The sequence below is a fragment of the Sebastes umbrosus genome, chromosome 13 (genome assembly GCF_015220745.1).
Source record: "Sebastes umbrosus isolate fSebUmb1 chromosome 13, fSebUmb1.pri, whole genome shotgun sequence".
Classification (NCBI taxonomy): domain Eukaryota; kingdom Metazoa; phylum Chordata; class Actinopteri; order Perciformes; family Sebastidae; genus Sebastes; species Sebastes umbrosus.
The window spans coordinates 8,011,596-8,025,182 of record NC_051281.1 but is presented as its reverse complement, the minus strand read 5'-3'; the positions used below and the strand labels follow the sequence as shown (position 1 = coordinate 8,025,182).

General features: G+C 42.5%; 1 protein-coding gene across 3 annotated transcripts in view; it reads right to left on the bottom strand.

The window, feature by feature from the left end:
* Positions 1 to 924: 924 nt before the first annotated feature.
* fn1a (fibronectin 1a) overlaps positions 925 to 13,587 on the bottom strand; it is a 34,810-nt gene continuing 22,147 nt past the window's right edge. For 2 of the 3 annotated variants that reach the window (XM_037789251.1, XM_037789249.1), the window contains exons 25-49: positions 12,935 to 13,207; positions 12,222 to 12,336; positions 12,003 to 12,079; positions 11,214 to 11,303; positions 10,761 to 11,027; positions 10,544 to 10,660; positions 10,230 to 10,394; positions 9,954 to 10,109; positions 9,732 to 9,845; positions 9,340 to 9,609; positions 8,931 to 9,142; positions 8,522 to 8,609; positions 8,192 to 8,377; positions 7,961 to 8,050; positions 6,982 to 7,173; positions 6,767 to 6,856; positions 5,729 to 5,837; positions 5,362 to 5,581; positions 4,999 to 5,169; positions 4,770 to 4,908; positions 4,065 to 4,232; positions 3,081 to 3,206; positions 2,790 to 2,896; positions 2,542 to 2,661; positions 925 to 2,336 (exon numbers count right to left, since the gene is read on the bottom strand). In XM_037789251.1, coding sequence (XP_037645179.1) covers positions 2,268 to 2,336; positions 2,542 to 2,661; positions 2,790 to 2,896; positions 3,081 to 3,206; positions 4,065 to 4,232; positions 4,770 to 4,908; positions 4,999 to 5,169; positions 5,362 to 5,581; positions 5,729 to 5,837; positions 6,767 to 6,856; positions 6,982 to 7,173; positions 7,961 to 8,050; positions 8,192 to 8,377; positions 8,522 to 8,609; positions 8,931 to 9,142; positions 9,340 to 9,609; positions 9,732 to 9,845; positions 9,954 to 10,109; positions 10,230 to 10,394; positions 10,544 to 10,660; positions 10,761 to 11,027; positions 11,214 to 11,303; positions 12,003 to 12,079; positions 12,222 to 12,336; positions 12,935 to 13,207 — 3,731 coding nt within the window. In that variant the 3' untranslated portion in view covers positions 925 to 2,267. Of the gene's footprint in view, positions 2,337 to 2,541; positions 2,662 to 2,789; positions 2,897 to 3,080; positions 3,207 to 4,064; positions 4,233 to 4,769; positions 4,909 to 4,998; positions 5,170 to 5,361; positions 5,582 to 5,728; positions 5,838 to 6,766; positions 6,857 to 6,981; positions 7,174 to 7,960; positions 8,051 to 8,191; positions 8,378 to 8,521; positions 8,610 to 8,930; positions 9,143 to 9,339; positions 9,610 to 9,731; positions 9,846 to 9,953; positions 10,110 to 10,229; positions 10,395 to 10,543; positions 10,661 to 10,760; positions 11,028 to 11,213; positions 11,304 to 12,002; positions 12,080 to 12,221; positions 12,337 to 12,934; positions 13,208 to 13,587 lie in introns of those variants that run through there. The other variant, XM_037789252.1, reaches the window with a different exon arrangement.

Here is a 13,587-nt window from a genome sequence, read left to right as displayed (position 1 = left end):
AGTGAAGTTGATATAGTACTGTATTCCAGAACGAGAATGTGACATGGGGATTCTTAATTCCGTGATGTCATGTATGACGTCACAGGGGATGTCAGCAGTACAAGTTATTGGACGGGGCTTATGTTCCGTGTCATGTGTGATGTCCTATGTGACGTCACGGGCCTCCCAAAAAAGTTTACTTATAGGACCCTTTCTGTCATTCAAATCACCCGCTTGTGTATGCCAGGCAAGTGCTAGTCTCACCTGAGATATCCCTACAGTGGTTTCCATTGTAGTCGCCTCTCAGTGGTTCTGATAATGAGTCTTAAGCTTCAAGCTTGAGCTCACAGGAGCCACTCAGGGAAAAGCTGTCAGGGTGAGCTGCTGCAGCAGCTACCCTGCAGATGTTAATCCGGCATATGGGTCTTTTTTGGGGGGGTTTTAGGTTGTTTTTCTTTCTCTCTTTCTCTCTCTCTCTCTCTCTATCTCTCTCTCAACTGGTGGTGGAATGTAACTAAGTACATTTACTCAAGTACTAATCAACTCTGTGACGTCATCAGGATTACTACAAGCAGTTCTCACTTAAATGCATCATGTAATCAGCCAGACTACACACAGTATTTACAACAGAGGCAGTACGGAGCACGGCATGTCAATGAAACCTGATGCAACAAACTGAATGCAACAACTTTATCAATTCATTTGACTTTAATTTAGCGCAGACTATCTGTGAATTGATGTTTAATTGGCAGTGTAGTACTGCTGACATCCCCTGTGACGTCATACATGACATCACGGAATTAAGAATCCCCATGAGAATGTTATTCCCCAGAAAGTCATCTTTGTTATTGTCCATGACAAGACCATAAACAATGTCCTTTTGAGAGAAGGTTATTGATTTATATTTTCTTTCTGTCAAACAACCAAATAAAGACAACATTCGGCTTGGATTTTGTCCGTTTATTAAAAATATTCAGTCCACAGTAGTTCAGATTTTGGCACCAACAATATAAAAACAAGTTAATCAAAAAATAAAGTGTACACCCCAAAAAAGCATTGAACAAAATGCCTGAATAAAAGGGATAAATAAAAGAAATGAATTAAAAAAAATAAACAAAAAAATACAAAACATTTATGTAATTAAAATGCATTTCACTTGGAAATAATGGTGAATTTTCCAAAAGGCCAACATTTTTTTTTTTTTCGAAATAACAGTTTCACTTTTGGTCAGTCAGCTTTTGCTTTATACATTTCATAGGCACTATACCTTATGTATCTTTTAAAATACCCACATTACAGATCACAGAATCACATCTACATGGTGACTTCTAGAGCCTATCCTGTAATAATAGCAAGGCAACGTTTTTTAATACCAACTCAAAAGTAACAGTGCTTATCTTTTTAAGGAAAGTTTGTTGTTTTGAATTTCTTGTAATTTAAAAGAGAACTCTTAGTGACCCGTTGATCTGCTCATCAAAATAGCAGGACGCTGACAGTATTGTACGTCTTTTACAACAATAATCAAAGAATGCTGATTATCCAAGATAATAAAAACTGTCTAATCAATTTAATTTAAATCTGACTGCGATGGTCAGGTTTGTCTAAGTCAAGCTGAGACGACTGTAAAAGTTGTTTCGGCCAACAAAGTAAATACTGCATGACTTTGGAAATTCCTTGGCTGATTTGGAAATGTCTAAGGACCAAGAAAATGCATTGTACCATTACCTAAATATTGTCTGAATAAACATTAGTCACAGTGAGACTCAAAATGTAACAACAGTTATTATCAGGGAACATAATTATAAAAAATCAGACGCATTTGAAGTGGTGTGTTTCGACGTGGTCAAAGGAAGATAATCGTCATGGAATGTTTTCAAAAAAAGTCCCGAAGCAACAGTAAAAAATACACAACAATACTGCATCTGGTGTGTGTGTGTGTGTGTGTGTGTGCGTGTGTCAATACTATAGGCAGGATTGAGGTGATAAAGCAGCAGGATTTGTGCTCTAACAGATTGATGTCAAAAACTCCTCGGATGAAGAATTCCTTCTTTCTACTGAAGAAGAAACATGAAAGGTTGGACAGATGTTTGAAAAGGCACAGAGGTTGGTGTAGAAAAGTCTCGTTAAGGCACTTAAATTTGGTGAGGGAACCTTTAAAAAGGCACAGATCTGATGGAAATGTCTTCTTTTAGGGAAAACAGGAGGAGGCTTCCTTCTTGAAGTGGTAGCGACGCTGTAAGGGGTCTCACTTCTTCATCCTCCTTTACTAATACTCCTCCTCCTCCTCTCTAATCTGATGGGGTGTGAATGTCTGCGAGCAGCTCCGGCCTCAAACACTCAATCGGACACTGGATGTTCTGGAGAGCAGAGGAGGGAAGGGCAAAAAGAGAGAAGAGATGTTGTGATTTATTAGTTTTGACTGGATTCACAGCAACATCCTCTACATCAATGAGAAATTACAGATCACCAAATCTATGCTGAATTGAACACTTAATGCTTTCATAGTGGGTAGGGCTAATAATAGCAGAATATTAATAGTAAAACTTATAGTGAGACACTGACCAGTTTGCGTAGAGCGTTTTCTCTGTACCGGTCGAAGACATCTGAATGAACAGGTTGAAGGAGGTCAGCGTCCACATCAGTGTGTCCTACCGGCCTCTTGCAGTCCTCACAACGCCAGCCCTGAAGAGAAGGAGGGAGAGGTTGATGCTCACACAGTCTGAACACAAAGACTCCATAATGCAGGTTCTGATCGTAGTACGCATCAACATTACCCACAAGGCAGCACTGAATAGGTTTGTGTTACACACCTGTTGTCCTCCATAGCAGGTGCAGGTACAGATGGCGCCCAGGTATTCCTTCTGCCACTGGTTTCCCACATGGTACATTTTCCCATCGTCGAAACATGTCGACTCATCTGGAGGTTGAGAGTTTCATATCAAAGATCAGTTCTCAATTAATTTCATAACAGACATGAATGGGCAAAGTGAGAAAGAATTGAAAGAATAAATATACAGGAACCATCCTGTATCACAAGCCTGACGTCTCAGTGAGTATAGGCCTAGTTCTGTGTGTGTGTGTGTGTGCCAGTCTATACTTACGGGGTTCACATTTGAATTCTCCCTTGCCATTGCCCAGGCAGGTGCAGCTCATCATGTGACCGTTCTCAGCCTGGCGATCCCACTTCTCTCCGACGCGGTAGTTATTATTGTTGTCATGACACCACTCTGAAGGAGGGAGGAGACGTAAGAGACAGAGAGCGAAAGAGAGTATAAAGGGAGGGAGAAGAGAAACGCATGAGAACGGCGTGGAGAGGGAGGAAAGTTGGATCGGAAATGGCAAAGACGGGGAGAGCAATTCCAAAGGTCAAATTTTTCCTTTTCACATTGCAGATAAAGATTCACAGAAACTGATTTTTCCACACAGCCAAATTCAACAACATCTGTAAAACAAACATAAAACGCAATCTGCAAAAAATACATTTGTATTTCAAACAACATGTGATCCCATCCTTCAAAAAATTAGACAGTAGTCTGAGTGAGTTTTTCTGGTTCCCAGTTGAATACACACATTGTCCCAGTGGAGACACGCACACATAGACATACAGGCGGGTGATGGATGATGATCTCAGTTTCTGGTATTGTCGTGTTAACTACATGTTAGGACAATACAAATAACTGAGACTGAAGCTGGCCAGTTAGTTTAGCTGTCTCTGTCACAGGTTAAAGAGGCAGATCAGAGAAACCAACATGGGCAGACCACAAACACACTATATTCAATTAAACAGTCTGCTATAAATGATCTAGTTACCGTTGCTAAGGCTGCCCATGCCGTCACTTTAGTACTGCGTGTTGCTGCACATAGAACAATTCTATGGCTTTTGAACTGTAGCTCAGGAATTTATAAAGTGCGTGACGTAAAACATTGTTTCGTGTCCCACATAACTCCAACAAGTCTTTTCAGTTTTGTCTATGATCCTCTTATAAATTCCTCTTTGAGTAAATCACATAGAATTATTATGTTTTCTAATTCCATGGTGTGTTGTTTGCAAAGCATGCTGGGATGGGGTTATTAAGCTCACTCACTGGATGAATCACACCTAAAGTGTCCGCTGCCCAGCCCCAGGCAGCGGCACCACAGCTTGAAGCCCGTCTCAGACATGCGCTCCCACTCGGAGCCCACCTCCTGGTAGGTCTGCGTGAACGTGTCGTAGCACACGTCCCGGTTGCCGGTAATGGGGATGTCACCTGGAACTAAGGGATGGAAGAAATGTGTTGAGAACAGAGCCATCTGATGTGGTTTACCTTCACAAAGATAGATGATGCACACATTATGCTCTATCATTTGATTTAAACGTTATAGTCATCAAATTGTTCATATTAAATCATTGTTAAAACATTTATTATAGTGTCTCTATACAGTCACTATTCATAATAAGATTTTATACGATTAACTAATAATACATCTTTGTGTATACATGTGCTACATAGGAATGCATATTAAACTTTAAACATATTAAAGAATATATTAAACCTGCCTTTTTTTCCGTAACGTGGTGATGTCACCAAGTAACACTTAAGCATAATACCTGCCTAGCGGCTAGTTTAATACGGCCTTAAACAAAGCTAGTTAGAGCGGAGCCGGAGCACAGTCTGAAGAGTTTGGTTGAGCAATCACAACAGTGGGTCAGCTGACCAATCAGAGCAAACTGGGCTTTTTTGGGGAGTATGCACCTGAAAATAAGCATTAATCTTTATTGTGGTGAGAGTGGTCAGAGTGGACTACTGTACCAGCGTTGCCAACGGTTACGACTTCCTCCAAAACCTTCTCTTTAGCCCCGCCCCTCATGGCCTCCACTACGACGTTATAGGAAGCTCCGGATGTCAATCCAATCAGCGTGGCACTGTTTGAGGTGCCAGGAAGACGCATCTATATGGAGGAAGAGAAAGTTAATAAGAGGTCTTTACTTCTCCAGCAGTAAATATGTGTGTATCTGTGACTATGTGTGTGTGTATATACCTGAAAGCCTCCCTCCTCCAGGTGTGTAATGGGATTACAGGACACCTCATACTCTGAAGTGTGAGGGACACCAGACCAGGAGATGGTTGTGATTGTCTGTGCTTCTTGGGGCAACTCTGTTTCGTTGTCAGGGAAACCAAATGCAAGACCTGGCAGGGGACCGTCGCTCACCTGCAGGATCAAACATAAGAGTACAGAGATAATGTGAGGTCATAAAATCAACAAAAATTTAGCATATATACACTTTTATTTTAAATATTAAAGGATTGACAGCTAATGTTATAGTAACCCTGCTTTTTAGCTTCTGTTTAAGTTCAATATTTCTGGAGAAGATTTACAACAGATAACTTAAGTCTCACACACCTTGACCAAGGGTACTCTGTGTCCATCAGGGCCTGCTACCGGAATATAGATCAGAGGCTCTCTGAGAGTCGGTCTCTGGCCTTCTCTGTGTCCACTGAAGGGGCCATGGAGTCCGTTGTTAGGGCCCAGGTTCTGGTACTCGGTGTAGATGTGCTGGCCCTGCTGGCCCGGTATGTTCTGGCCACTAGTACCAGCCAAGTGAACCTGGTTGGTGTCAAAACTGGACACAAAAAGAGAGAGAGAGCGATGAGGAGAGAATAACAACAGGAGATGCAAATGGGAAAATGAATGGAAAAAAATGAGGTGTTCTTGGTCTTGCATGTTTGTGCTTAATTAATAATTTCATTATGATTATGCCGGTTCTTACATCTTGTCATTGAAGGCCTCGGGGACATCCAGGATGTCAGTGGTGGGTCGGTGAGGAACAGGAAGCTGTGGCAGCTCGGGGACCAACAGCTGATGATCTGGAACTGGCTCTGATTGGACAAGAGACACATGGCTGTTATAAGCAAGTAAGGCAAAGCAAATGCACTGATCCACTAGCAGGTGAAAACACAAGATGGTTGTGTTCTCTGGGAAATAGTCAGTTATCAAATTTTTTTCAACAGGAAAACCAAAATATAGTGATGATTTTAAAGTGTAAAAATCTTTCTGATGGATCCATACAAGCCCAGACACAGACTGATGTATAATGAGGTGTGTATTTGATCCCAGTACAGGCTATAGTTGCGACCTGGTTGGTTGTGTCAAGGGCTATATGCTGTAATTCTACATTAGCAGCAGTTAGACAGCCAGCAGAGGGCAGCAGAGCATAGCGCTGAAACATATGGCAATTGTTAAAATGTGGGAAAGATTACTTATTACTTGTGACTTTGACAATGTTGTTGCCAACAGAAACAATTCATTCTGTTATGGCTTAAATGTCTGATGTAGTTAAAAATAAGTTTAAAGAAGAGAGAAGTTATTTTCTTCATTACAACAAATCAGCATTATCAGACCAAGCTCTCTCCTCGAGTGGAGACACGAGATTACCTCACCTAAATAGTGCAATTCTTGGCACAACTCCTGAAAGTGGGTAATATAAAAACAGCCCATAATGTTGTATTTTATAGTTTTATGAACTCTTTTGTGGGAAGACTTAATAGTTGCTAGTTTTATTATTCCACAGCAGCACCAGTTGTATGTAATACTTCAGAATATCATAATCTAAGAAAGGATGATAGGGATACAGTTTCCGTCAATGCCCTGTTTCTCAAAAATGATAGTGGAGTCTTTTGACATTGTCACAATGTCTTGAATATTTTCAACATGGGAGCAATCTTCACTTTAATAAAAGAAAAAAGTTAAAGATCTGAAGTTTGCAAGGGGCCATTCATGCCAGCAGGTGGATGGTGGGTGAACTTACGTGTCCTGGCTTTGCCCACGAGAGCTGTGCTTCTCAAAGCATTCTGCAGCGCCACAATCTTAATGACGTACTCCGTTCCTGGTTTCAGACCTAACGAATACACAAAAAAGTTACAAACATTTGTTATTTGCCAAATTTTTTTAATCAATGTATTTGCATGTACGTATGTTCCATTTTGTTTACTGTGTACAGTAAATGTCATGCTCCACACTCACCATTGATGATGGTGTAGGTCTGGCCTGCATGTGGTCTGGGGATGACCTCTCGAGGCAAACCCCCGGCCTCCTCATAGGTGACATAATACCCGGTAACCCCTGGGCTGCGTGACGACTCCCAGGTGAAAGAGATGCTGTTCGGGTTCAGGGAGGTAAAGCGGATGTTGGTGGGCGGGACGACCAACGGTTTGGCTGGAAGAGACAGACAAATAAGTAAGTACTCGTAAAAACTACATGTCATTAGACACTTAATAAAGAAACATAAAATAACATCTGCAAATTACCAAAATACTGAATTATATGTAATGAAGTTTGTCCACTCAGCATTATGTAAGGGTAAACAAACTGACAACTAAAGAGGGTAAAAATGTTATATTCACAAATTATAGTGAATCTGAAAATATTATAATGCTGGTTTGTGATATTTTTATTCTAAAATTTGAAGCACACTTCATTAAGTTGTCGTAAGATCAAGCTGCTATCAGCTTAATTTTCCTGATTGAACACTGGAATCCACATTAATGAAGTTTTTGCTGTTACAAATAGATATATATATAAATATTGTGAAACAGCGGTGACGTGAGCCGCAGAGTGCAAAACCGTGGTACCGCCGTCTGACTTCCGTTGCTCCTAAAGTAGTGCTATTATGGTAAGGATAGCCTCTGGGCGAGGCGACCGGCGTTACCACAGTTCACTTTATCGCTCTCCACGTTACCGCAGTCTTGAAAAGGAGGAGGGGTGCTCAGTTGGTTGCAATTTGCAACCACACCACTAGATGCCGCCAAATCCTACACACTGTACCTTTAATTTATTGGTTTGTTTTTTTTTAGAGCAGAAGAATAAATATATATATATATATATATATATATATATATATATATATATATATATATATACACACACATTTCTTGCCATCACGGCAAAGATGTAACACTCAAACTAATGACACTAAGACAGTAGGATAGAGCTGAATGGTTACCTGTGGTGGCAGTGAGTGTGAGAGGAGCGCTGCGTCCGTTCCCTTTCAGTGTATAGATGTTGATCTTGTAATTGGTGCCTGGCTCCAGACCTGAAGTGAAGACACAGTGACAGCTCAGTGAGGGATTGTGTGCGCTTAATATTAACAATCTGATATGATTGAATTCCTCATTATTCTTACAGCTGTGGGTTTACACTACATCTATGCTTGCACATTCTCACATCTGTGTACCTGTAATAGTGAATGAGCGTGAGTCGGCGCCAATGGTCCTTTGAATGGGTATGTAGCCTGTAGAGGAGGTGGTGGGAGTGGCCTCAACCAGGAAGCCAGAGATGGTTTCTGTCTTGGAGCGCCAGGTCAGGGTGATGGAGGAGTCGTTAACATCGGAGATACGTACGCGGCGAGGGGGGCTGATGTCTTGAAGTAGACGAGGAAAGACCGAGAAAGTAAGGGACAAGAATGGTCTTTTTGCACAACACAAGAACTATCCGTCTGTTTTCATGAATCAAAACAATGAATTATTTTTTTCATAATATCACAATTTATGAGTTACAAACTCACTCTCCAGGGTAGTGACCTCTCCTTGGACTGGCCTGCTGGTCAGGGAGTTTTTCAAAGCATAAACATGGACTTCATAGGCAGTTGCAACCTACGGGAGATGGAGAAAAAGACACTTCAGTCTCTCACAGTGTTGCACAATCTCCACAGGACTGAGTTCAAGTATACTGGCTGCAGCTGCAATCATGCATATGTATGCATGTGTACCCACAGGTATGAGTCTGCCATCAATCAGAGCTTATCATTTGTGTAAAGATAAAAATGGTCACTTTTTGTTTTTGTTTGTTTTCTCCTTACGGTTTGTTCACAATGTGGTCGCAGTATATTGTTTTTGGAGCAAATAAAGTTTGCGAACCATCAGTTGGATAGTTAGACCGTCATTCGGCTATAGGGATGCTACACCCACACTCACCATGAGTCCAGGGATGTGTGCCTGTGTGGCGTCCGGAGCCAGGTTGATCTCCTTGGTAGGACCGCTCTTGTTCTTTGGGTTCACCACCACACGGTAGCCCGTGAGGCCAGTCAGGCCATTTAGTCGGTTCTCCTGACCTGGCACAGCCCAGCGCATAGTGAAGGAGGTAGGGCTGACCTGGGAGAACTGGAGGTCGGTGGGGGATGAGATGGCTGGAGGAGGACAGGAAATAAAAAGAGGGTTAGAGGGAAACAGAGCTCATCGAACACGGTCGAGTCAGAATAAAGGATTTTACACTTTTATACAATGTGACCAAAATTCACTTTGTGTTTGGTTTCTGAACTTTATTTTTCACTTTTTCTTCTCTGCATCACATTTTTCAACAACTAAAAATCATTTCCTTCCGTACCTGTAGCTTGTGTTCCAACCAGTGGCGTGCTGGCTGTGTCGTCGTGCAGAGCGATGACCTTCACGGTGTATTCAGTGCCGGGTTGCAGACCGTAGATGGTCGTAGACTCAGCATCTCCTCGGGGAGCAGGACGCAGCTCTCTCTCACCCTCCTCCGGACTTGAATACATGACCCGGTAAGATGTGACGATTCCCTCAGGACTGTCCCAGGTGATCCGCAGCGAGGTGGAGTCGATGTCTGAGAAGGTCAGGTCCTTGGGACGGTCTACATCTAAAAAGGTGATGGGAGCAGAGAGAAGGGGTGGCAAGGTTAGAGAAGTAAGAGGACAGGATGTTTTTCCAATTTTGGCAAACAATATTTCACAAATATCTTTGCAGAAAGCAATCCCTTACTTGTTATAGCATTCACCACCAGTGGAGAGCTCTCTCCATCTTGTCCAAGAGCATATACGCTCAAAACGTACTCTACTGTGGGCATCAGTCCTGAGAAAGTAATCTCTGTCTGGTCTGGAAAAGAGAAGGACAAGGATACAAAAACAAGGAAAAAAGAGACATTAGAAGCCAGAACAAGTTTAAGTCTATTCAAACTTTAAAATACTGACAAACACTTCATACCTGGAGCTACCACCTCGGTGAAAGACTGTCCCTGTCCATTTCTGGGGACCCCGGTCACCCTGTATCCCTTGATTGGGCCCTGGGCGGGGCTCCACTTCACTGTGACGCTGTTGTCCTTCACGTCCATCACCTCCATCTCAGAGGGAGAGTCGACGCCTAGGAGAGGAGGACGGAGAGATGAAGAGGAGAAAGCTGTGAGTGGAATGGAAACATGAGGGGGGCAGGATAATCACAAAAAAATTGGTGACTGTGTTTTATCTCTGGGTGTGTGTGTACCTGTCTTGTGCATGACATAGATTGGAGTGCTGGAGGCGGGGCTGTCTCCTCTACCAGTCACAGCGTAGACGGTGACAGTGTAGTCAGTACCAGGCCTCAGGTTATTGATTGTGGCAGTGGACTGAGAGCCGGGCACTGTGAACTCTTTAGGATTACTGTGACCCCCTGGATAGAGAACGATAATGTGATAAATGTTAGAGAAACCAATATTTGAATACTCAATAGACTGATGAACAGACCAAACACAACATTTCCACAATAAGTGAACACTGTATGAACTATAAAAAGAAAAGAAATACAAAAAACAAACTCACCGGACTCTCCGTGAGTGATCCTGTAGTAGCGCACGGTGACAGGTGGGGCGTCCCAGCGGACGGTGATGCTGGTGGGGGAGGAGTCCAGCACTTCCAGGTCAGTGGGAGCATCAGAGACTGGAGAGAGAGAGTGAAGAGCCAGAAACAAAAAGATAAATAAACATGATAACATTGTGAGTAACTGAAGGAAATCAAGTATGAAATCAGGATTTCATACTTGTCTTCTGTTTCCCGTTGAGCGGCAGGCTCTCCTGGGTCCCGCTCACTGCGAAGATGTTGACCAGGTACTCCGTGTCTGCAGTGAGTCCCGTCAGAGTGAAGTGGTTCCTGGATGGGGGCAGACGCTCGTCCTTGGTCCTGCCGCCGCTGACCATCTGGTAACGCATACGGTAGCCGGTGATTTTGCTCTGAGGGGCGAGCCAGTGGATGGTGAAGGAGTTGGTGAAGATCTCAGAGAAACGCAGGGCGACTGGTGAATCCAGAGCTGAAAAAGGTTGGGAGATACAGAGAAGGATGCATGAAGGTGCAGCAAAAAAATCTTTAATCATAAAAGGCAAAACATGTTTTGAAAAGATCACCTAAATACTCAAATTTACAGCATCTGTGCTTTTTGATACCTATTTCTGAACTGATTTACCATTGCTGTTAAATTAGATCATGTTGGACTCACCTGTTTTCTGGGTGCCGACAACGGGTGAGCTCTCTCTCTCCTCATACACACACACCACGCTCACCAGATACTCTGTGTTAGGCAGTAAGTCTGTGGAGAGGGAAAAAGACATAAATATAATATATCTGTCAATCGATTAAAATAGCTAATCGCGATTAATCGCAAAATATTCACACATTTTTTAATCTGTTCAAAATGTACCTTCAAGGGAAATTTCTCAAGTATTTAATACTCTTATCAACATGGGAGTGGACAAATATGCAGCTTTATTCAAATGTATGTATATATTTATTATTGGAAATCAATTAACAACAAAAAACAATGACAGATATTGTCCAGAAACCCTCACAGGTACTGCATTTAGCATAAAAAATATACTCAAATCACAACATGGCAAACTGCAGCCCAACAGGCAACAACAGCTGTCAGTGTGTCAGTGTGCTGACTTGACTATGACTTGCCCCAAACTGCATGTGATTATCATAAAGTGGGCATGTCTGTAAAGGGGAGACTCGTGGGTACACATAGAACCCATTTTCATTCACATATCTTGAGGTCAGAGGTCAAGGGACCCCTTTGAAAAATAGCCATGCCAGTTTTTCCTTGCCAAAATTTAGCGCAAGTTTGGAAGCGTTATTTAACCTCCTTCGCGACATGATAGTATGAGATGGTCGGTACCAATGGATTCCTTTTCATATGATGCCAGTATCTTTAATGCATTATTATCACGTTAACTTTGACAGCCCCAAAATATAGTTGTTTGTGTGTCTTTGTTTTGCTCTAACTTACTCCTCAGCACCACGTTGTTACTCCGGCCGTCTGCGCTGGTTTCTGTAATGTCATCTTCATCGTCAATGGGATGATACCTGAATAATAACAACAAGGAGTCATTTTGTGTTCTGTTTTTTTTTACATGTACTAAAACCAGTGTGTCCTCAAGATAACATCTGAATCAGGAATAAACGAATACTGAGCTTTAAGAACAGTTTTTTTTTTTTTTTTTCGTACCTGATGAGGAAGCTGTCGATGTCGGCGGTGTTGGGGACATTGGGAGCGACCCAGGTGACATCCATACTGTCTGGTCCAACCTGGCCAAAGCCCAAATCAGTGGGTGCTGGTACAGCTATTGAAACGAGAGAGCAGAATGTATTTTGTTATTGCTCAAGTAAAAAAAGTAGCCAGATAATAATTCTTTGAAAGAGTGAGGAGGTAAATAAGGGGAGAAAATAGAACGCAATGACTGAAAGAGGAAAGTATTCACACTAGCATCTATTTAAGGGAAGAGTGTGTGTTTTGTGTGTGTGTCCGTGTTAATCCATCTGAAGTTTTACGACATCTTAAAAGTGAGAAAACAAGCCGTGTTTGCATTGGGGGCAAAATGAGCCTCAGTATGATTAAACGCCACAACTAAAACCAGATGGTCCTCACATACACACTCAAACAAAGAGGATTATTAAACTGACAACACAGCATGCTGTGCAATTACATCAGCAACTTAAAAGGGTTTGCCTTGAAGAGTAATGTCTCAGGGTTAACAAGAACCTTATTACATTACATAACTCAGCACACACACTGTGATTTGTGACGCCCTCGCTGGCATCTCAAGTAACGCCGTCTATCTGCCTACAGGAGTTTTCACAGTATTCTTTTGTGTAACTGTATGTATGTACTGTTAAGGATAGTAGTAGTAAAGGAAATGTTTTTGGTTCAGTGGATCTTACAGGTGTGCTGAGTGACTGTGGTGGGCTCGCTCTCGCCATTCTCCGTCACAGTGATCACGCTGATGTCGTAGTCGATGCCGGGTTCCAGTCCGTAAACGGTGTAATGGCCAGTCGTTGGCAGAACCGTGTCTTCGAAGATGGGTATGGTCTCACCGGCTGCCACCACCGTGATCCTGTAACCGGTGATGGCCGTGGTGTTGAGCGGCGACCAGCTGAGACTGATAGTGGTGTCGCTCACGTCCTTGAAGGTGAGGTCCGTCAGCTGTGGGACTTCTGGGTAGGTGGAGGGAGGATTGGAGGCGAATGGTGTGGAGGAAGAAGAGAGAAGACAACAGAAAAAACACCAAACAAACGAGAGGCAAAGGTGGAAGAGAAGGAAAAGGGGTTGGACACAAGGGCCAGAAAGAGGAAGTGGTTAATGTCTGCTTCCAGTAGGGTGAGATACTCAACATATCACACCAATGGAAGAGCTAATGCAAGGCTGCTTTTCCTGGTATATATAAGCATCTGGTGAGGTTTCATCTGTTATTCAATGAAGCGTCTCCAGTGAATATTATTCATATATACACAGGTAATACAGCATTAGTGTTAGAGCAGTGATGCTAACTAGTATCTGTTAAATGTTGAAAGCTAATGTGTTATTTTTAAAATAT